The sequence below is a fragment of the Fringilla coelebs genome, assembly GCF_963513975.1.
Source record: "Fringilla coelebs genome assembly, chromosome: 23".
Lineage (NCBI taxonomy): Eukaryota > Metazoa > Chordata > Aves > Passeriformes > Fringillidae > Fringilla > Fringilla coelebs.
Window position 1 is genome coordinate 3,387,586 of NC_140049.1, and position 22,966 is coordinate 3,410,551.

Consider the following 22,966-nt stretch of genomic DNA (forward strand, 5'->3'; position numbering starts at 1 on the left):
TTTGAGATGAAAACCTCCTGCAGCACAACCTCGCTGAGAAATCTTTGAAACCAAGCCCAAACTTTTGTTCCATGCACACAAAACTACTCAAAAACACATTTAAGACACTTTTTTTTCTCTCCAGGGGGTGTGGCAACCGACAATGTCAAAAATAAAAATAAACCTTTGGCAACTCAGGAGTGCACGCTGGGGCAGGATTGATTTGAGTGCTAAAAGAGAAGGAAAAAACCCCAAAACAACCTCCCAAGGGAGTGCAAAACATTTCAAAGTGGCCACTGCAGAGTGCAGAATCTGCTCAGAGTTAGGATGGGGATATTTATATGGATTTTTGGGGACACATCCGGCCAGGCATGACCCACGTGTGCTCCAGGCAGACTGAAACACTGAGGAATCTAAATTAAAAAAAAAAAATTACAATTTTTCAGCTCTGAGTGTGCTTCTCATCAGGGCCTGGAAGAGCTCCACAAGCAAAATCTGCTGCTTTCTTTGGGAGGTGGAAACAAAATTCTTCTTTTTTTGCCAGTTTTAGGGTGGTTTTATTCCAAAATAATTTATAGCAAGCAGATATTTTGTTGTTCCAACAGGGAAATGTTGGAATATCCAGGGAGGAACAGGGCCTTGCCCACCTGTGGTCAGACAGAAAAACAACCTGCAGGGAACACATTTTTCTCATTCCTGCTTGTTCCTGGCATAAAGGCAGGAATAAAATCCAGGATTTTAGAATAAAGTTCAGGATTTGCTGACACCAAAACCCAAAATTTCACTTTCCTGCTCCAAGCCCTTCAGGGAATCCTGACAGGAATGGGCAGCACTGCCCTTGTGGCTCCTCTGTTTTGCCTTCCTGACTAAAATTAGTCAGATTTTTAATTAAAATTGTTCTGGAGGAAGATTTGGTTCCATTCCCAAGGATTTCTCTCTGTCCAGAGCCACCTCTCCCCTGTGGAATTCTGTGCCCCAAAAATCAGGAATGAACAAAACACTGGCACACAGCTGGATGGCATGGGGGTGCTGCAGTGGCCAAAAATCGATTTTAATTGATTTAAATCCCTCCAAGACACAAAAAAAAAAACCCCAAAACAACTGCCCAGCCCAGGGAAGTTGGAGCAGCTGCCAAAATCACCTTCCCAAAGCAGATGTTCACTCCAGGAATGAACAGAACACGCAGCACCACAGCTGGAGGGGGGAGCTAAAAATCGATTTAAATCGATTTAAATCCCTCCAAGACACAAACAAACTGCCCAGCCCAAGGAGGCTGGAGCAGCTGCTGCTGGATGTGTGCTGATTCCCAGGATTTTGGCCTCCCAGAATTCCTGCTGGAGAAGGATCCCCCCCAGATGAATTCCAGCTGCCCTGATCTCACACAGGACTGCTGTCTCTCCCTAGAATTTTATTTTCTCCCTTTTTAATTTTTTTCCCCAGATTTATTATTCCAAATCAACGTCTCAGCTCTAAAACCAGAGGGGAAGAAGCATTCCCCAAGCAAAGGGAAATAAAACTTTTGGGATCAACTGCATTTGACCCCAAAATCTTCCTCTGCCAGCTCCGATTCCAGCAGCTCCAGCCTGTCCCACTCAACTGCCACAGCTAATTGCTGCTTAATTAACTCCTAATCAACCCATAAACGCCTCATCAACCATCCTGGAGAGCTCCTGAGTGAATATTCAAGAATTTTGGGCTCTTCTGCCACGTGGGAGACCCTCAGGGGCTGCTTGCAACATCCCACTCTGATTTTAAAGGCAAAACCACCCCACCACCTCAGAGGCCAAAAGATCTCTTATTTTTTTTTCTTTTTTTCCTATTTCTACTCTTCCAGATCCAGGTTCTATTCCTCACAGAGCTGAGGAAGGAAAGAAACCAAAAATAGTCACCCAAAACTCAAAAGTTTTTAAGTTCCTGTGGATTTTAACAACATTCCCTGACCCACTGCTGAGGCTGATTTCCAGAGCTGACACTGAGATGGACTGAAAATAAATCTGCCTTAAAAATGGGAGAGGTTCAACTGCAGAGCACATCAAAAACTGCCAAAAAATGGGAGAAAAAAAAGGTAAATAAAGGAATAAACCCACAAGAGAGGGGCAGAGCTGATCTCAGCTGGAGGAGAAGCTCCAGGAGGGGAGCAGGGCCCTTCACTGCTGGAATCCCCAGGGAAAGCTGGAGAAGGGAGATCTGCACCTCAGCAGCTCCACTGCCCTCAGAACCAACACAAAACCCCAAAATGTTCCACCTGAGAGACAGCTGAAAATGCACCGGGGGGGGAATGATCCCAAAGCCCTTCTGTCCTCACACACCATCCACCTTCCCAAAGATTCCATGGATTCTGAAGCCATGGGATGCTCCAAGTGGAACAAAAAGCAATTGTCCAACTCCAAGCATTTTATCCCAAAGATTCCATGGATTCTGAAGCCTGGGGATGCTCCAAGTGAAACACAAGGAATTGTCCAACTCCAAGGATTTTATCCCAAAGATCCCATGGATTCTGAAGCCTTGGGATGCCCCAAGTGAAAAAGCAAGAAATTGTCCAACTCCAAGGATTTTATCCCAAAGATTCCATGGATTCTGAAGCCTTGGGATGCTCCAAGTCACAACAAGGAATTGTCCAACTCCAGGGATTTTATCCCAAAGATTCTGAAGCCTGGGGATGCTCTAAGTGAAACAAAAGGGAATTGTCCAACTCCAAGGATTTTATCCCAAAGATTCCATGGATTCTGAAGCCTTGGGATGCTCCAAGTAAAAAACAAGGAATTGTCCAATCCCAGGGATTTTATCCCAAAGATTCTGAAGCCTGGGGATGCTCCAAGTGAAACCCAAGGAATTGTTCAACCCCAGAGATTTTATCCCAAAGATCCCATGGATTCTGAAGCCAAGGAATTGTCCAACCCCAAGGATTTTATCCCAAAGATCCCATGGATTCTGAAGCCTGGGGATGCTCCAAGTGAAACACAAGGAATTGTCCAACCCCAAGGATTTTATCCCAAAGATTCCACGGATTCTGAAGCCTGAGGATGCTCCAAGGAATTGTCCAACCCCAGGGATTTCATCCCTTCCTGACCTATTGGAAAACAGAGCCAAATGTGCCAAAATCTGGGCACAGGAATTGCATCCCCTGCTGAGGACAGGTCTGAAACAAAGCTCTCAACCTAAAGCTGCTGCTAAAACAAACCCCAAAATTCCTCCATCACCCTCTTTTTACCAGGATCACCTTCCCAGGAAAGACAGAACACCAAGGTTTCCACAACCATGGGACATTTTCCTGCTTCCAGGAGCTGCTCCTGCCAGGAACCCTGAAAATCCAGGATCCCAAAGAGAGCCAGGCAGCAGCAGCAGCTCCCCATGGAAAAATAAACCAAAAACAAAAAGAGATTCCCAGAAGCAAGACACGAGTTCAGCTTCCAGGATTCCCTAAATCCTCCCAGCTTTTTGAATCTTGGGGTTCCATGGAAGGTGTGACCAACATCAGGGGTTTGTTCCCATTTCCAGGAGCTGGGCAGGATGCTGGGTTCTTGTTTGTCTTCTACCAAACTCTTTTGTTCTACACCAAAATTCTTTGACCTTCCACACAACCCAAGCCAGCCAGGAACAAAAATTACCAAGCATTCCACAAAACCAAAGCTACTCCAGCAACAGGAACCTAAGAAAAAAGCTTCTGTAATGCTGCATTTTTTTAATTCTATTTTTTTTTTTTGCTTTTTTTAAATCACCACGATACAGAACTAAAACAGAATCTACTCTAACCCCACCTGCCCTAAATTAAAAACAAATGAATTGTGAGGAGCTGCACAAAACTGCTCCTGAAGTGACCTAAAGAACCAGCAGCTGACAGAGAGAGCCCCCAGGGAGGCTCTGCCAGGAATGTGAGCCAGGAGAAGCTCCTGGCAGCTCCCTGCCAGCCCCTGTGCCTGAGGAGGCAGCACAGCAAATATTCAAATATTCCCTTCAGTCACCTGAAAACTGCACTGGAGAAAAGGCAGCAAAAGCTGCTCCTCTCCCACCTCCTCTCCCTTTTCCATCAGCTTTGCCTCCTGTCCACACTGAGGGTTTTTCCTGCCAGAAACCTTCCCATCCAGGCTGCATTCCCAAACCTGGATCTCTGTGGCACAGAAATTTTGGGAAGCTTCTTGGAGAGGAGCAGGAGCCCACAAATAACATTTCACTTTTCTTTTTGGGCTTGACCCTCTGCCCAAAGCCATAAAAGCTCACAAAGAATTAAGTGCACAAATTTTCAACTGCTAAACTTGGCTTTTCTCCACAGGGGAACAAGGGGGGAAGGGAAGCAATTAAATTGCAAGTTTTTAGTGCTCATTCATGAATTTTCAATTCGAATCCCAGCCTGCAAATGTCAAAAGTCCAAGTATTTGGTAGGCATAAAATTGGCCAACCTGAACCAACCAAAGTGCTGCTATTTATACATAGCTCATAGAAATTTCCCAGAGCAGGCTCCAAACATGCAAACCAAAATAAAAATTCCAGATGCCTGCTCTTCATGATCACCTGCAGCTTCGCTTCTGCATTTCAAAAATAAAAATAAAATTCAACAAAACAAAAAAAAAAAGGTCAATATTGCACATTTTAAGAGCTGCTGGCGCAGGAATTTCCTCCTGCATCTGCTGATGTCTAAATGTGAAGCATTTTTTGCCTCTGACAGGAGCCAACAGGAAGACAGGTCACTCCATGAGCTCACTCCCTGCTTCTCCACCTGAAAAAGGAATATTTTTTTCTCCCACTTTTCCCCTGGGCAGGTGAACAATGCCCAAAAAAAGCGACTCTGTTCCACCCACCTGTCCCAGGTGTCACGTCAGGAACACACAAAAGTGGTTTTTTCTTTTTTCTGTATCTCAATGTCAGGATATAGAAAGAAAACATCACTGCAGGAAAAGAAAAAAAGTCCTGGGTGTTGTGGCTTTAAAGAGAATTCCAAGCCTGCAAAAGTGGCAGAAGGAAAAAAACCAAAAAACCTCTGGAAAAGTTTGAGTTCACCACTTATCCATGGAATAGGTGCAGTATTTACAGCAAACTCTGTCAGCTCCTCGTGCTGGACAGGGGAAAAATCTTCCTCTGCTGGTGGCAGCTTGGAGGATGCTGAAGGAAAGAGATGTCTCCATCTGTTTTCTGGGAATTTTTTATGGGGAAGATCCTCTGACAGCCCCAACTCAAAGCCTGAAGTTGCTGCCTGACATCAGATGCCCCAAACTGGAAGGACGCGGACCCAGAGCCCGACACTCCCAGACTGAGGGGCTGAGAGAGGAGCAGCTCTCATTTTTCCACCCCTCAGTTTTCTTAAAAGGCCTCCTGAGGTGTAAAAAAATCCACCTACAAATTCCACCTCACCTCCAGTGGCTCTGGAAAACAATCCTGCATCATCAATCCAGGACAGCAAGGAGGTGAAAACAGATTCACCACGAGGCTGGACCCCGTGGAACCCCTCAGCCTGGTTTGGGGCCAGTGACCAAAAAAAAACCCAAAATCAACAGTTCTACTGCAAAACTTGGGCCAAGAGCTGGCAAAAAAGGAGCTTTTCCATGTGGGGAAAGAAGAGCAACACTCATGCTGGGATGTTGCTGTTCTCACTCACCCTGCTGGGCTCTGGAATTGCAGGTCAGGCAGCAACCTCCCCTAAAAATCCAGGGAAAATCCCCCAAAAACCCAGGGGAAATCCCCCCAAAACTGCAGGAAAACCCCCCCAAAACTGCAGGGAAAATCCTCCCATCCTGCTGATCCAGCAGGGAGCTCCCAGGCTGTGGCACAAGAAATGTTTGGACTCCAGCATTGAAACTCTGTGAGAAGTGAAAGGAGCTCATCCCACTGTTCATGGGAAGGGAAGGAGGGCAGGGAAACATCCAAAATCCAGCCCCACCTCTTCTCCCAGGGGCTCCACAGAATTGTCCTGGATATAAACTTGGAATAAATCCTTGAAAAATAAAAATTCTCCCTGCAAAAAAAACAACAAAAAAAAGAACAAATAGAGGCAAGGCCAGCAGAAAAGCCCAGGCTGCTTTTGTTGCTGCAGAGGCTGTGGTGCCCCAGGGCAGAGCTGGCAGCACACACCCCATTCCCAAGCTCCTCCTGGAATGCCAGCTTCCATCAGGATCCAGCCCTCTCCTGGCTGAGCACAGGGAGCAGAAGAACAGAGGGTTTTGTTTGGTTTTGTTTTGTTTTTTTTTTTTTCCCAAGAGTCACAGAGAAAAGCCTCCTCTGGTGCTGTTTGCTGCAGTCAGTGCAGGGTCAGTTGCTGCAACACCACCCAAAATTCCTTTTGGACATGGGGAAAAACCTTCCAAAGTGAGGAGGAGAAGAAACTGGAGCTGCAGCTCCTATTAAGGCGTTTGCATATACATTCCCAACCTGGGTTCTTCCAAAAAAAGGGGGAATTTTTGCTCAAAAAAGGCTTTTTTTGTTGTGGGTTTTTTTTTTTTTTTTGGATTCGGGAATGGCAACAACTCCAACTGGTGAGAATCTCTGTGGAATTACAAACTGCTGCTTTTAAAAAAAGGTGGTTGAAGGGAAATGTCCCATCTCTGCCTTGCTGGCCACTGTGTCCTTCCTCCTGCAGGAATTCCATGTGCTATGTCTTCTGCAGATCCGGGGAAAAAGGGCCAGGGGTGGAGGGTCCATCCAGTCCAGACAGGGTAAATGGGCCATGACTGTTCAGCACGGATGGAAACTGAGAGATAAAAACAAGAATCAGCAAAAAAACCACTTGAATTCACTGCTCCTCCCACATCTGTGCACAAAGAAATGCAAAAAAAACCCCAAATGCAACAAGAAAACAAAACCAAACCAGCCCAGATTGCAGGGATGCTCTTGGCTCCTCACTTTTAATTTATTTTTAATGCCAAGCAGTGTCACAACATCCTCATTAAAATGTGACTTTAATCCAGATTATGAGGAAAACAGGGTCTAATTTGCCCCTCAGGTAATGATCAGCCCTTTCCAAGCTGGAATATCCATTGTCAATCCAGCCCTCCTTGTTTATTCCTCATGGCAGAGATGAGGAACTTCCCTCATCTCCATGGAGATGACAGATCCCAACCCTGATTATTTCATTCAATTCTTTAATTCAATTCTTTAATATCAAAAATTAATTCAATTGGTTAAATTCCACCCTTTGCCACAGCAAATGTGGTAACTCCAGTGCCAGGGTGGAATTGTGAGGGCAAAACATGAGAATTACAACTAAAGGAGGGTTTTTTTTCTTAAATAGTGTGGATTTTTTCCTATATAGTAAAAAATACCCCGGCTTTGGACACTTCCAGGGATCCAGGAGCAGCCACAGCTTCTCTGGGCAATGTCACCACCCTCAGAGGGGTGAATTTTATGGATTTTTCCACAAAAATCATTAAAATCTGTGCCACACGTCACCACAGAGATCAAACACACACTCTTTCTCCTCATTAGTTGTGAGAATAATTAATATTTTTCATCAGGAATGATTGGAACAACCAATAGAGTGGAAAACTTCTAAAATTCAGGAAAATCTCAACCAAAAAAAAAAAAAAAGTTACAGGGAGGAAATTTTTACAGGAAGAACAGATCTAAAAAAGAAAAATAATCTCTCAAAAGCAGCCTGTGCTGCAGTTCATTTCAACCATTCCTGAAACACCAAGATGAAATAAAACTGGGCTAAAAAATAAAATTAATGCTACAACAGGGGGTAGGAACCAACAACTTCTGGTTTATTTCTGCTGCAGATATTGGGAATAAGTGATGGGGAAGGTGCTGGAACCCAGGGGGGCTGAGAGACCTTGGCACAGAGCCCCAGACCCCTGGGCCTTTGATCCTGACCCTTGGAAAAAATTACCAACCTTTATATGAAGGATTACAAATCAAGAGAGCTTAAGTAGAGTAACAGTTAGTTTGTCATGGGTGAAAAATGGATTTTTGAGGTTTTTAGAATGGGGTGCCAAGATGGAGGAATTTGGGCATGCCTTGTCCTTTTTCCTTCTTCTTCCCAACCTCCAACTTTTGGGTGATATTTGCATTTTTAGATTGGTTTAGAGCAGAAATTCAGTGTCTAACATAAGTGATAGGTGTTGGGAAGTTATGGTGTATAATGTAAATGTAGTTTTTATTGTGGTAACACCTCCCTGAGGGTGCTCAGAGCGCCTCTGGACAGACCTCAGCAGGTCAGTGTAGCCACAATATTTTATGAAAAATCCTTTCCTTAAGGTTTTTCCTCCTGAGAAGCTGAGAGGCCTCAGGAACAAAATGCAAACAGTGATTATCTGCTGCTGTGGGATGCAACAGGTGGATCTTTAATTTATGTTTTTAATTAATGGCCAATCCCAGTCCAGCTGTCCAGACTGTCTCGGTCAGAGACAAACCTTTGTTATTCATTCCTTTTCTATTCTTAGCCAGCATTCTGATGAAATCCTTCCTTCTGTTCTTTCAGTGTAGTTTTTAATATAATATATAAATCATAAAATAATCAATCAGCCTTCTGCACATGGAGTCAGATCCTCATCTCTTCCCTCATCCTGTGATCATGGTCACAGGTCAGAGAAAGATTTTTACAGCTAAGAAACAACACAAAACCTTGAGAAGGAGCACAGGACAGTCCTGACTGCCCCTTGGAGGCTGCCTGGGGGTCCCTGAGACCCCGAGAGACCCCGGGAGGAGGGGCTGGCACTCACCTGGAAGAGGGTGTTAGCACCTTGCAGCCGGGCGGGGCTGAGCGGGGCCACGGGGCTCAGCGTGCTCCAGAAGTGGATGCTGGAGAGCAGAGGGCTGGGAGTCAGCAGGATGGGAGTCTGGAAAGGAGGAGAACAGCTGTCAGGGCTTTCCCAAGGAATTCCAGCCTCTCCCCGTGGAATTCCAGCCTTCCCCACGGAATTCCAGCCCTTCCCACAGAATTTCAGCCTTTCCTATGGAATTCCAGCAGGGGAATTCCAGCTTTTCCCTGTGGAATTCCAGGTTTTCCCATGGAATTCCAGCCTTCCCTGTGGAATTCCAGGTTTTCCCATGGAATTCCAGCCTTCCCTGTGAAGTTCCAGCAGGGATATTCCAGCCTTTCCCACGTAATTCCAGCCCTTCCCACAGAATTTCAGCCTTTCCCATGGAATCCCAGCAGGGGAATTCCAGCTTTTCCCACTGAATTCAAGCCTTCCCTGTGGAATTCCAGCAGGGATATTCCAGCCTTCCCCACGTAATTCCAGCTTTTCACGTGGAATTCCAGCCCTTCCCACAGAATTTCAGCCTTTCCCATGGAATCCCAGCAAGGGAATTCCAGCTTTTCCCTGTGGAGTTCCAGCCTTCCCCGTGGAATTCCAGGCTTTCCCTGTGGAATTCCAGGCTTTCCCTGTGGAATTCCAGCTTTTCCCATTGAATTCCAGCCTTCCCCGTGGAATTCCAGCCTTCCCCGTGGAATTCCAGCAGGGATATTCCAGCTTTTCCCATGAAATTCCAGCTTTTCCCACAGAATTCCAGCCTTTCCCATGGAATCCCACCCTTTCCCCTGGAAATCCAGGCCTTCCCCTGGAATTCCAGCCTTTCTCACAGAATTCCAGCCTTTCCCCTGGAAATCCAGCAGGGAAATTCCAGCTTTTCCCACGGAATTCCAGCCCTTCCCCTGGAATTCCAGACTTTCCCCACAGAATTCCAGCCTTCTCAGCCCTTCCTGTGAAATTCCAGCAGGGAAATTCCAGCCACAACCCCCCCTCAGCTGCCAGAACTCCCATCCCCTCCTTCCTCCTCCTCCTCCTCCTCCCTGCCAGCCCCATCCAGCTCTCCCTCCCTTCCCTCTCCTGCCTGAGCAATCCAACCCTTTTTTTTCCCCCCAAATCCACAGAAGAGCAGCTCCCCCTCCAATCCAGCACTCTGGAAAAGCGAAATTCTGGATTTAAAAAGGAAAAAAACCCCAATGGGCACAAGCCTGGTGCCACTGACAATGGCAGCAACAACAAAAGGAGTTCCCATCCAGCTCCTGAATATTCCAGGTTCTCCAGCCAAGCACTTCCCAGGGGGCCAAAAGAACAACTCCACTTGGATTTTTTTTTTTTTCTTTTTCCCCCTGTCTTCAGCCACTTCAGTTTTCAACCAGGAGCTCCCCCATGGTTTCATTCTAATCCCAATTTATTGCAGGGGAGAGATCACACAGATACAGAATGATTTAACAGCCCTGCTGGATTCAGTTCCCTTCCAAGTTTTCCATGAGACATGAAAGCTTTCCTTTCCCACACAAAGATAACAACCAAATTAAGCAGCTGCTCTTATTGCTGCTTGCTCACAAGACTTTGGCTTTGAGTAAATGCTACTAACTGAGTAAAAAAAAGCTCAGCAGACACCTCTGTGGGGCTGGGTTTGAAGGATTTTCAGGCCCAGCTGAAGGATTTAGGAATAATTTGGTATTCCCCTGGCAAGGTTTACAAAATCCTGCTGGAACTGGTTTGGGTTTTGCCTCCACATGCCCAGCACCACCTGGGCACACTTTGGGGTGAATTAACACCAAACTTGTGCTTGATTAAAGAAAAAAAAAACAAAACAAAACGAGCAGGGAGTGACATCCTGAGTTTCAAATCTCTGCATACAATGAACTATTCATTTTCCACTTGCTGTTTTCAAGCATAACATCATCACTATTGTTAGTTTAAACAAAAAAGAATAAATAAATAAAAAAAAAGAAGAAACCAGGAAGGGAATTGAAGGAGATTTGATCACCTGAGAGAAAAGTGCTGGAGTAAGAGAAGCAGTTGGCAGAGAAGGACTCAGGATGCCCAGAGGACTCGGATCACTGCCCGTGATCACCAGAGTGGGAGCCAGCTCCAGCCCTTTGGGTTTTTTCGATCTGGAGAGGTGATTGGCAAATTCCTTCTCCAGCCCAGCCGAATCCTGCTGCTCTTTGGGCTCTGGGGATTGGTGCTGGAGGCTCTGGGCCTGCTCCAGCTGCTGGGAAGCCACAGATTCGATGTCCGTGTCAATGTCCAGGTCGGGGTTGGAGCTGAGGGGCGGCGAGGGCGGCGTGGAGGGCACCTGGAGGCCGGGGGACACCGAGGAAATGGGGGGGGTGGGCGTGAAGCTGCTGCTCAAGTTTGCCAAAGGCGCTGGAGGAGCTTCAGGGACGGTCAGCTTGGGCAGGACCAGAGTCTCCAGGGTCTGCAGAGTCTCCTCAGAGCCCAGGGGAAGCGAGGAGGACGCGGTGGCGCTGGCAGAAGAAGCCGTGGAGGTGACAACTGCTGCTGAGGTGGTGGAGACCAGGGGGGCAGAGGGAGGCTTTTTGGAGGGCATGGTGACAAACTTGATGACAGAAGGGGTGGGGTCCTGAGGTTTTTTCTCCGTCAGCTTCTCGGCCGGGTTCTCGATCTTGATGGACCTGAAGAGTTTGACGCTGGAGGAGTTGAGGGAGTTGAGGGTGAAGGAGGAGTACAGGCCTGAGTGGATGTAGTCGTTACGGCTGGAGGACTTTGCACAGGACTGGGATTTCTCCTTGCCACAGCTTTCCACGTCCTTGGGGGTGCTGGTGACCTCCCCAAAGCCGGGCATTTCGGGGTCCCCCTCGATCCGGCCCACCACCAGCGGATCCATGTTCAGGATCTCGGGGTAGGACACGAATTTGTACACAAACTTCTTCCCATTCACCTTCTTAATGATATTCTGGGGGGGGGAAGAAGATAAAGTATATTTAGACCTTTCTTCAGATTAATTTTCTTCCTACAAACACTGCCTAAAATAGGCAGAGGAATTAAAGTCTGTAATCTTTCAGCCAAAAAAAAAAAAAAAAAAGAATGTTTCTTCTTTTCCTGTTTTAAAAACACCCTGCGTGTTCCAGTTCTGCTCTCGGAGCTGGCAGACAAAACACTGCAACAGGTGAGCTTAAACATACTAAAAACAGCCTAAAAATCCTGTTTGACATCAAAAAATGCCCATTACCCCCAGCAAGGATCCCTCAGCTGGGTACACTATGGTAATTTAATAGAACTTGCTACAGGGTTTCTCCAGCAATGCAGAACTGAGAGCTTGCACTTCAAATCAAACCACCTTTATTCTTAATAAGATGATAATAAAGGAAAATAAGCAGCTGAACTCGTCAGCAGAATGCAGGCTAATCAGTTATTTCAATACCACAGAACAGCATCTGTCAAACTTGTTTTGCTCCTCAGCAAAATGCCACACACACTTTGGACTTGGAATTATCCTTATTTATCATCCCCTGATTGCTGCTGAGATCTCTCAGTACCAAAGCAGATTTGTGGCACCCAGTAATGAACACCAGCACCCTCCCACCTGCTCCAGGCTGAGGCTCCTCAGAAACTGGGGGCTATTTTTATCTGCTCCACTCACACACGAGCAGCAGCCGTGGGATAAAGGGAAACAAAGGTGAGACTCCAAGATGTTGGATAAACAAAAGCTTCTTACTCTGCTGGGCTGAAAACAACAGTCAAAGTGAAGGTGAAATTCTGAATACACAGAGAAAATAAAAATGCTTAGGGATGGAAAATGTTTCTTTTGGAAGAAATAAATGTAAAGAGAAAGGTGCAAAAAGATCTGGAAGCGGTGCAATGTTCAGGCTCTCCATCATCATCCTCTCCCTGTGCTTTACCTGGATTTTAACCCTTGCAAGGGTGTGTATTTTTGGAAGGGGGATTAGGATCCAAAGGCAAATTTGTACGAGCAAAGCCACCAAACCAACACCCTGCACCAGAACCTCCCGAAAGAACCAGCGAGGAGGAAACAGCGCAGCGAGAAACGAAATCAAAAACCAACCCAACACCTTTAAACAAAGCAGCCCAACTTCCTTCAACCTGGCAGAGGCACAGCAGTGCCACCCCTCCCCTGGAGGAGGAGGAGGAGGAGGAGGAGGAGGAAACAAAGCTCCTTAGCTCAGAGGGATAAGGATTGGAGCAGGATTTCCAGCCTACCTTCACGTAGTAGTAGCGCAGCGCCCGGCTGAGTTTATCATAGTTCATGCTGGGCTTGTTCTTACGGATCCCCCAGAGCCTGGCCACCTCCTCTGCCTGCAGCAGCTTGAATTCCCCGTCGTTGGAGGTCCAGCAGATGATGTTCTTGTTCTGGGGCTCTTGGAGCAGCTGGAGGAGGAACTGCCACAGGGTGATGGCACTGTCCATAGCAGAGAGCTGCAATTCACAAAGGCAGGTTAAGCCCGGAGCATTTCCCTCCTCTCTCTCCCTACAAGGGGGTGAAAAAATGGAGCAGGGATTGTTATTTCCAAAGCCAGCAAGAGTAAAAAATTATTAGTCACCAGTCGTGAAAGATGTTCCCTGCAGAACTGAGGGGCTGAGTGCCAACTCTGGCGTCTCCTCCCACATGTCAGTACTTTTCACATGGGTTATATTTAGCCTCATTTAACTAAATCAGGTCACTTTGGGTAAGTTGCAGTGAGTCACTACCCCCAAAAAAAATGTTTCCAAGTTGTTCCATGTTCACCCACTCTGGCTTGTGCTGCTTTGTGAGAAAGAGCTCAGGTACAGCCAGGTAGGGATCAAACCACCCCCTCACCTCCTCCTTTCCCTCCTGCTCCCGCCTCGCAGGGAGCGCGGCACAGCCAGAACTGCAAAGCTCCAGAGCCAAAACAACTCAAGCTCCCCTCAGTTTCCATTCCAGCCTCTCAACCACCCCAACCTCCCTTCAAATCCTTCTTTTCCAGGTATCACCCCTGGTTTTTTAATGAGAGTGAACACAAAACTAAATTTAAATTATTCCAAACACGGCCTTTGCTCGACTCTCCATTCCTGCCAACGTCAATGATTTAGGCTGAGACTTTGTAGGACTGATATCAATGATTGGGGCTGAGACTTTGTAGGACTGATATGATTTAGGCTGAGATTTTCTAGGACTGATATCAAAGATTTGGGCTGAGACTGTGTAGGACTAATATCAATGATTAGGGCTGAGACTGTGTAGGACTGATATCAATGATTTAGGCTGAGACTTTCTAGCACTGATATCAATGATTTAGGCTGAGACTTTGTAGGACTGATCTTTGCCAGCTGATCTCTGCTCTAAAGTTGTTGATGTATAAATTCATCCAGGACAGACCAGGCAGATAACATTTCACCTCCACCATTTCTGACTACACCAAACAGTATTCCCACGAGTGTTTTTCAGCAGAACACTCATCATTCTGGATAAGATATAAATTAAACCAGGCAAAATATTAATTCCTATAGATTCTCTTAGTCCTGAACTGTTTAATTAATGCAGCTGAAACTTCTTCCTGTGAAATAAAACCAGGGATAGTGAATAACCCTGGATATACATAATATTGGATATATTTTTCCCCCTAGGAGGGGGGGTCCAGGGGTTGATCTGGGTGAGTTTGACACTCAAACACTAATCCCAAGCTCCACAGCACAGGCACCAAGCCCAGGCTGGTGCTGGGTGATGTCCCTGTGCACACAGGGCTCAGCCTGCCCTGCCAGCTCATCCCTGCTCCCAAAGCCTTTTATTCCAATCTCATTAGTGCCCAGCACTTAGCCAGCCCTATATAAGGAAGGGAACTGTGTCCAGGGGAGAGGCTGAGCACTCAGGGACACGATTCCAGCTGACACTTCACACAGGGCTCAGGGGAAAACGAGGTGCCCCGGGGCATGGCACCTTTCTGGGCATTCTGCAGAATCCCTGCCTCATGGCACACACCGGGGCTGATGTGACATCGATCCGGGCAGGTAAATTGCTGCAATTACACAGAACAATCTCCAAGTGAAGGCCACCCACACCCCCTGCTTAGGCTGGCCCGAGGTGCTTTCCCTGGTAATTACTGCACAACTCCCTGCTTGCCCAAATTAATTGCTCGGCACTCGAAGAAACTGGAGGCTGCAACTCTTCCCACACCTCTCTGTGCTCTGCCAGCTGATCCGTACAGGATTGAGGGACCAGAAAAAACACCTTAAAACCCCTTCCAGGACTGCCTGGTGCTGCCATTCACCCCCAGCTCCCCAGGCTGTGCCTCCTTATCCAGGGGGATGATGCAGCCACACGTGGTGGGGAGCACGAGGACTGGGTTCTGCCACCCAGCAGAGCTGTCAGGAGCCCTGAGATGTGCTGAGAGAGAGCAGGCAAACCGAGCTGAGCGATTATTCCCACGCTGTGTTCATCTCCAGCACTCTGGGAGCACTGCACCAAACTGATGCCACGTGGAAATCAGATTAGCAACAGGATTTCACAGTGGCAAAGGCTTTCTTTTACATTTTTCCCCACCTCTCCTGCTAAAAATCCACACAGCTTTCATCCCAGAATTGCTGTTATGCTTCTCTTGAGGAAATTCCACCTTGCTATTAATTCCAAGCTGACCCAAGGCTTTTTTTTTACATTTTTCCCCATCCCTCCTGCTAAAAATCCACACAGCTTTCATCCCAGAACTGAACTGGTGTTAGTTATCTCATGGGGTTCTTCCCTTGAGGAAGTTCCCCATCCCTCCTGCTAAAAATCAATTCATCCCAGAATTGAGCTGCTGTTGAGGAAGTTCCACCTTGCTTTTAATTCCAAGCTGATCCAAACCAAGAGTTCCTGTCCAGGTCACAGCTGGTCTGGGATCCAGCTGGAGATGCACAGAGCAGCACCAAATTCTGTAAAACAGCAGACAAAGAGTGGCCAAAATGATGGGAAAAAATTCTGTAAAACAGCTCAAAAAGAGTGGCCAAAATGATGGGAAAAAATTCTGTAAAACAGCAGACAAAGAGTGGCCAAAATGATGGAAAATACTAGATATTAAAAAAGAAACAGAAAAAACAAAACCAAACCACCTTTCCCAGAGATGAGCTAAGCTGTTCTGAGGAGCAATTACCAAAGTCAAGAGTTCACACTGCTCAAATGCTGCATTTTCCAGCTGGAAGGATCCTCAGCCAGGGGCAGAGTTACAGAGAGCAATTTTGATCAAGTTCCTCCTGATGTTTCTGGCATTTGCAGCTCCAGGCTCGTCACGATTCTGTCCATCACTCAGAGGACACACAGCACATCCCCAGCTTGGAAAAGTCCTGTCTAAGAACCATCAAAAAGGGTGGAGAGGCCTCAGTGATGCCCTGGCTGCCACAGAACAGGAGCAGAGAATGTTCTGGAATTGTTCATGGCTGGGTTTTGGTGCATAAAACAGAATGAATATTCCTCTTTATGAAATATGAAATATGAAATATGAAATATGAACTGCACTCATCTCTGGGGAATGATGGAGATCCCGCTGTGGAACCTCATGGAAACTTCAAAGAAATGGGGAATGTGGAATTTTTCTGGAGGTTCTGTCCAAAGGGAAGGCCAGAAAAGAACCCTGGGCAAAGCACTGGGGTCACAGGGGGGTTTTGCCCCTCCAGAATCCAGGACAGAGCTGTCACCTGGGAGAGTCCCGTGGGTATCAGGACATTGTTGTGTCTCATTTACCTTTAGGACCAAAGCAAGAAAAATACATAAAAAACCTCTTGTTTCTCCAGGAAAAAAGCAGAATATATATTAAAAAAAAAAATCACACAAGATATAAAATTAAAACCAGCACAGGTGAGTTGAGCACCACCAAATGTGGGGAAAAGGTTTTTCCTTCTCCAGCACCCAGGGCAGGAGGCAGCTGCTGCAGTTCCTGAGCACCAACAGGGGGGAGAAGCTGCTCAAGAACCCTCTCTGAGGGTGAAATGTTCTCTCTGTTTGTAAAAAGCATTTCAACTTTTTAAATCCTCACACATCTCTCCAGCAGCACAAAAACCCCTCCTAAAGCCCCAAAGCTTTTCCTCCAGGATGAGCACACCAATAATTACCAACATCCCACTCCAAACCATCCTTTTGTGAAGGTTCTTTCCCTCCTAAGATCCCGTGGAGAAAGGAAAAGGGAACAAAATGTGAAATTAAAACCAGCATAGGTGAGCTGAGCACCATCAAATGTGGGGAAAAGGTTTTTCCTTCTCCAGCACCCAGGGCAGGAGGCAGCTGCTGCAGTTCCTGAGCACCAACAGGGGGAAGAAGTGGCTCCAGAACCCCCTGCCCCAGACTGTAAACAGCATTTCAGCTTGTTAAATTTCCTCCAAAGGCCTCACTCTCCTCCTCTCACATCTCTCCAGCAGCACAAAAACCCCTCCCAAAGCCCCAGATCTTTTCCTTCAGGATGAGCACCCCAATAATTCCCAACATCCCACTCCAAACCATCCTTTTGTGAAGGTTTTATCCCTCCTAAGAGCCCATGGAAAAAGGAAAAGGGAAAATGGATCACATAAAATGTAAAATTGAAACCAGCACAGGTGAGCTGAGCACCACCAAATGTGGGGAAAAGGTTTTTCCTTCTCCAGCACCCAGGGCTGCAGTTCCTGAGCACCAACAGGGATGAGAGGCTGCTCAAGAACCCTCCTGCCCCAATTTGTAAACAGCATTTTAACTTTTAAAATCCTCACACATCTCTCCACAAAACCTTCCTAAAGCCCAAGAGCTTTTCCTCCAGGATGAGCACAGCAATAATTCCCAACATCCCACTCCAAACCATCCTTTTGTGAAGGTTCTTTCCCTCCTAAGAGCCCATGGAGAAAGGAAAAGGGAAAAGGGATCACATAAAATGTAAAATTAAAACCAGCACAGGTGAGCTGAGCACCATCAAATGTGGGGAAAGGTTTTTCCTTCTCCAGCACCCAGGGCTGCAGTTCCTGAGCACCAACAGGGGGGAGAAGTGGCTCAAGAACCCTGCCCCAATTTGTAAACAGCATTTTAACTTTTAAAATCCTCACACATCTCTCCACAAAACCTTCCTAAAGCCCAACAGCTTTTCCTCCAGGATGAGCACACCAATAATTCCCAACATCCCACTCCAAACCATCCTTTTGTGAAGGTTTTATCCCTCCTAAAAACCCCTGGAGAAGGGAAAAGGGAAAAAGGGAGTGAAGCTGAGAGCCTTTCCCTTCCTGCACCATGTGAGCAGGAGGAAAAAATAGTTGCTAGAGGCAGAGGGCAGCTCAGCTTTGTAATGAGGGAGCTAAAATAGAGCACTGTTATTGTCTTGAGATCTTCTCCGACGCCTACGGGTGACCCTGGGAGTTCAGCAGGAGCTGCCAGCCTTTGGCACAGAGCTCCCAAAAAACCTGAGCCTCCCCTGCTGCTGCTCAGCTCAGCTCAGCTAAGCTCAGCTCAGCTGGAGGCCTGGCTTTGCACGAGTTTAAGCCAGGATTTGTGTCTGTGCGGTTATAGGAGGTTTGGCTTTTCCTGGCAATGTGGCACAAAAATCCAAATATTCACCCTCTGTGCTCCCTGGGAAGGGACTAAAGGCAGGATTAGGGGGGTTAGGCCAGGCCTAACCCCCTCCTTCGAGGTCTTCTGGCAGATTTCCTGTGCTTTGACTCAACACCAAATAATCTCCAATAATCTTTCACCTCCATTTGTTGCAGTTAAAGCATCTGCAGCCTGATGATTTCTGCAGATGGGCTGAATCAAAAAATCCTTGTCAGGCCCCCAGACAGGAAGAAAAACCCAGAGGAAAGGAAAGGAAAAGAAAGGAAAGGATGTCCCAGGCACAGAGCAAAAGCATCCCCAGCAGGTGCCAGCTGTCCCAGTGTCACAGCCCCAAAAAAAGGCCCTGGAGACACAGAAAGGGCTCCCAGCCCCAAAATAAAAATTGGAATAAAGGCAGAAAGAGGTTTGGGGAAGCTGGTGGTGTAGGTGAGAAAATCAAGGTTTCAATTGTAGGAAATGATAGGAAAAAATCCAGGAAAATGCAAGGAAAATGCAGGAAAACAATGCAAGAAAAATGCAGGAAAAATGCAGGGAAAAAATGTCCAGGGGAAAAAAATGTCCAGGGGAAAAAAAATAATCCAGGGGGGGAAAAAAAATAATCCAGGGGGGGAAAAAAAATAATCCAGGGGGGGAAAAAAAATAATCCAGGGGGGGAAAAAAAATAATCCAGGGGGGAAAACAATTCAGGAAATTCCGGGGGAAAAATCAGGAAATTCCGGGGGAAAAATCAGGAAATTCCGGGGGGAAAAATCAGGAAATTCCAGGGGGAAAATCAGGAGATTCCAGGAAAAATTCAGGAAATTCCGGGGGAAAAATCAGGAAATTCCGGAGGAAAAATCAGGAAATTCCAGGAAATTCCCAGGCACTCTGGGAAGGGCACGGTGTGTGAGCAGCAGGAATCCTGCAGGCAATAATTCAATAATTCTCTTGTGCAATATTGCTGTGGACACAAGGCCTTGGTGGCTGTTCCAGCAAAACAAACAGAGGTGGAAAAAAAAAGGAGAATTTTGGAGGTCACAGGGCCCAAGTCCAAGGTGGAAACCTCAAAACCTGAGCAGGATTTTCCTTCCCTCTCTCTCTTTGTTCAATTAAATAAATAAATCAATCAATAAATCTCTTTTCTTGTGTGATGTGGCTGATGGAGTGTCCAGTTAAAATAAAATATATCAAAATAAAAGAGATCAAAATAAAACCAAGCAACAGTTTTAGCAGCAATATTCCATTCCTAATAAACCTTTCCAGCTCCTGGGGCTGTGGATTCACCTCAATTGGTACTTTGAGGATTTTAGCAATTTTAATTCATTTTAGAAAGAACCTAATGTCAAAAAAAATTTTAAAAAAATCGACAAACCCACTGTCCAAAATCTGATGTGAATTAGGTCCTTTTCCAGAGCAGACACAGGTGAAATGCCAGGTAAAATCCACTTAAATGTGTAAAATAAAGCAATTAAACAACAAATTCAAGCTAGCCATGCAGAATTCTACACTCCCTTAAAAAAATCCCAACCCCTGGCAGCTTTCCAAGCAGCAATCCAGCTCTAATAAATAACAAAAATCAAGGAAAAAATCAGGAAAAAACACCCCCAAACTCCAATCAATTCTTGTTTTCCCCTTGCCTCTGGCATTCCCTGCACAGTTGCTCCCGATCCAGGCAGGAAAATCAAATTATTGTGAAGGAGAAGTGGTGGTTATCAAGGCAGGAAGTTCCTTGGAAGGAAATGCTGAAGGATGTCCTCATGATAAGAGTTTTCATTGCCTAATCCCACTCCAAGCCTCTCTTTTTTTTTTTATTTTTTTTTTTTAAACTCAAAACAAATGTTGCAATAAATTTTGTCCTCCTGGCTGAAAAGCTGAGCAGCTCGAGATAAAATTAAGGTGTTTTAGCAAATATTTGGGGGGGGGGTTAGGAACTAATTGTCTCAGCTTTTAAGTGCTGATAAAGAAATATTTCTTTTTTCTTTGGTTTTTTTTTTTTTTTCCAGTTTTCTGGATTAGCCAAGATCAGGAAGAAACCATGAAGGACAACAATGACATCAGGATTTCCACGGGACTCAGGCTGGCAGCAGATGAGCCAAGCAGATTTCTGGGGGTGTTTTAATCCTGACACAGAGACAAAAAAAACCTCTTTAATTATCAAATGATCACACCTGAGTTTGAATGTTCAAAAACAGGGGGGAAAAGGGGATTTTAAAGCCTATTTTGGGTAATTCCTGCAATCCCTCTGCTCCTCCTGGGCACAGCTGACACCCCACCACTGATTATGGAATTATTCATTTCCCTGATTTTCCACATTTTGATCAGCATTATTCCTTTCCAAACTCTTTTTTATTAAAGGATATAAAAGCCCAGGGAATGTTCAGGACACACAGAGTGGATGGGAAACTTCAAAACCAAAAAGCCTTTGATGGGTTTGTGACCCTGCTGGGATTGTTCCCCAGTGAGCCATTAAAAAAAAAATAAAATAAAATCAGATTTCCTGGAAGCTCCTAAGGAGATTACACTCACTTCCTCCTCATCTGGGCCCAGTGTTTACCAACAGCAGATTAAATTGCCTTGCACAGGCACAATCCCTCTGCTGGAAATAAAAAAAAATAAAAGCATCCCCCCCCCCAAAAAAATATAAAAATCCCAGGTTAAAATTCCTTCAGGATGGTGAAAAGGAAATGTGATTGAAGCTGGAAAAGCTCCCCTGGAATAATGTTTATGGTACACTCAGCCCCGTTGCCATGGTGATGGAACAACTATTCCCTGCAAACAGGCACAGAGACCCTAAAAATAAACAGCCCAGCCGAGATCCCCGTGTCAGGCACGGGGACACAAATCCCAAATCCTAATAAACCTTTCCTGGATGATTTTCCAGCTGTGATTTACCTGAACTTTAAGGATTTTTATCAATTTTAATTCATTTTAAAAAGAGCCTACTGGAAAAAAAAAAAAATCTCAAAAAAATCCACAAACCACACAGGTAAAATGTGTAAAATAAAGGAATTAAAGAACAAATTCAAACTACAGATGAAGAATTCTACACTCAAACCCCTGAGCTGCTCCTCAAAAATCCAGACAAAATATAAATTCAGCACTTCAAAATCAAGCAGAGCTCTGGAGGTTGTCCAGCCCTGCTGGGGATTTTTGGGGATGGAGAGGAAGGGAGGGAGCTGGAGGTGGAATACAGGTATGGGATGTGTGTGTGTGGAGGAGAGAACACCAAATAAAAAGCAGGATTTGCAGGATTTGCATACTTTCTCCTCTGCCTCCCCTATTGATGTGGGCAGGAATCCACCCAGTTCAGACAGGGGAGTGAAAAAAAAAATAATAGTGGTGAGGAATTAAAAAATAAATAAATAAAAAATCCAGCAGCCATTGGATCCAAGCAGCTCTTGGAGCTAAAAAAGGCTGGGCTCAGCCCTGCACCCAAAAATCTCCTGCACCCAAAAAATCTCCTGCATCCCTCCAAGGAACCCCTGGACTCAGTCAATTCCTGGATCAAAAATTTCCTGGATCTCACCAAGCAAGCCCTGGACCCAAACAAACTCCAGGATTCCACCTGGATCCCTGCATCCCCAACAACTCCTGGACCCAAACAGGCGATTCCTGCACAGAAACATTTCCTGGATGCCACCGACCGACCTCTCCAAACAACACCCAGACCCAAAAAAGCGATTCCTGGACCCCAAAATCTCCAGGATCCCCCCAGCCAACCTCTGGATCCTAAAATCTCCAGGATCCCCCCAGCCAATCTCCAGGATCCCAAAATCTCCAGGATTCCACCAAACAACCTCTGACTCTAAACAACCCCTGGACCCAAAAAACGATTCCTGCATCCAGGATCCCAAAATCTCCAGGATCCCACCACCCAAACTCTGACTCCAAACAACCCCTGGACCCAAAATCCCGATTCCTGCACCCAAAAAACTCCTGGATCCCAAAATCTCCAGGATTCCACCAACCAACCTCCGACTCCAAACAACCCCTGGACACAAAATCCCGATTCCTGCACCCAAAAATCTCCAGGATCCCAAAATCTCCTGGATCCCACCATCCAAACTCTTGACTCCAAACAACACCTAGACCAAAAAAAGCGATTCCTGGACCCAAAAATCTCCAGGATCCCCCCAGCCAACCTCTGGATCCCAAAATCTCCAGGCTCCCACCATCCACACTCTGACTCCAAACAACCCCCAGACCCAAAATCGCGATTCCTGCACCCAAAAATCTCCGGGCTCCCAAAATCCCCGGGATCCCACCGAGCACCCCCAGCACGGAACGCAGCGGCTCCAGCCGGGATCCAAGCCCAGCCCCGGCCCGGCCCGGCCGCTCTCCGTGCCCGGGGCCGGCCCTGAGGGGCGCCGCCCGCACCCCGCAGCCCGGCCCGCCGCTCCCCCCGAGCCCTCCGCCCCCGCTCACCGAGGAGGAGCCCCGCCGGTGCCCGGGTGCCGTCGGGTGCCGGTGCTGGGCGCGGCCCCCCCGCCGTCCCTCATGCCCGGCCCGGCCGCCGGGGCCGCATCCCGGGCGGGCGGGCGGAGCCGGGCGGGCAGCGCGGGGCGGCCGCCTTCCACACGGCCGGGGGCGCGCGCGCGGGACCGACCCTCCGCGGCCGCCGTAGCGCCGCTTCCGCCCACGGGCCAGCGGAGCCCGCGGGAGGCGGCCAATCGGAGCGCGGCAGGGAGAGGACGACGGCCAATGGGAGGGCGCGCTGCTGGCGCGGGGCGGGGTTAGGGGCGGGGCCTGAGGCGCGGGCGGGACGCGCGGTCCCGGTGCCCGGGCCGGGCCATGTGCGCGGGCCCGGCCGCGAACCGGCCCCGAATGGCCCCAAATGGCCCCGAAC

General features: G+C 47.1%; 1 protein-coding gene across 1 annotated transcript; it reads right to left on the bottom strand.

The window, feature by feature from the left end:
• Positions 1–5,492: 5,492 nt before the first annotated feature.
• ELK4 (ETS transcription factor ELK4) lies at positions 5,493–22,593 on the bottom strand. The gene is made up of 5 exons (XM_084220457.1): positions 22,546–22,593; positions 12,849–13,064; positions 10,651–11,583; positions 8,628–8,744; positions 5,493–6,658 (listed from the first exon to the last, which is right to left on the bottom strand). Exons 2-5 carry the CDS (start codon positions 13,053–13,055, stop codon positions 6,560–6,562), a joined length of 1,356 nt encoding a protein of 451 aa, XP_084076583.1. The 5' UTR covers positions 13,056–13,064; positions 22,546–22,593; the 3' UTR covers positions 5,493–6,559.
• Positions 22,594–22,966: the final 373 nt, after the last annotated feature.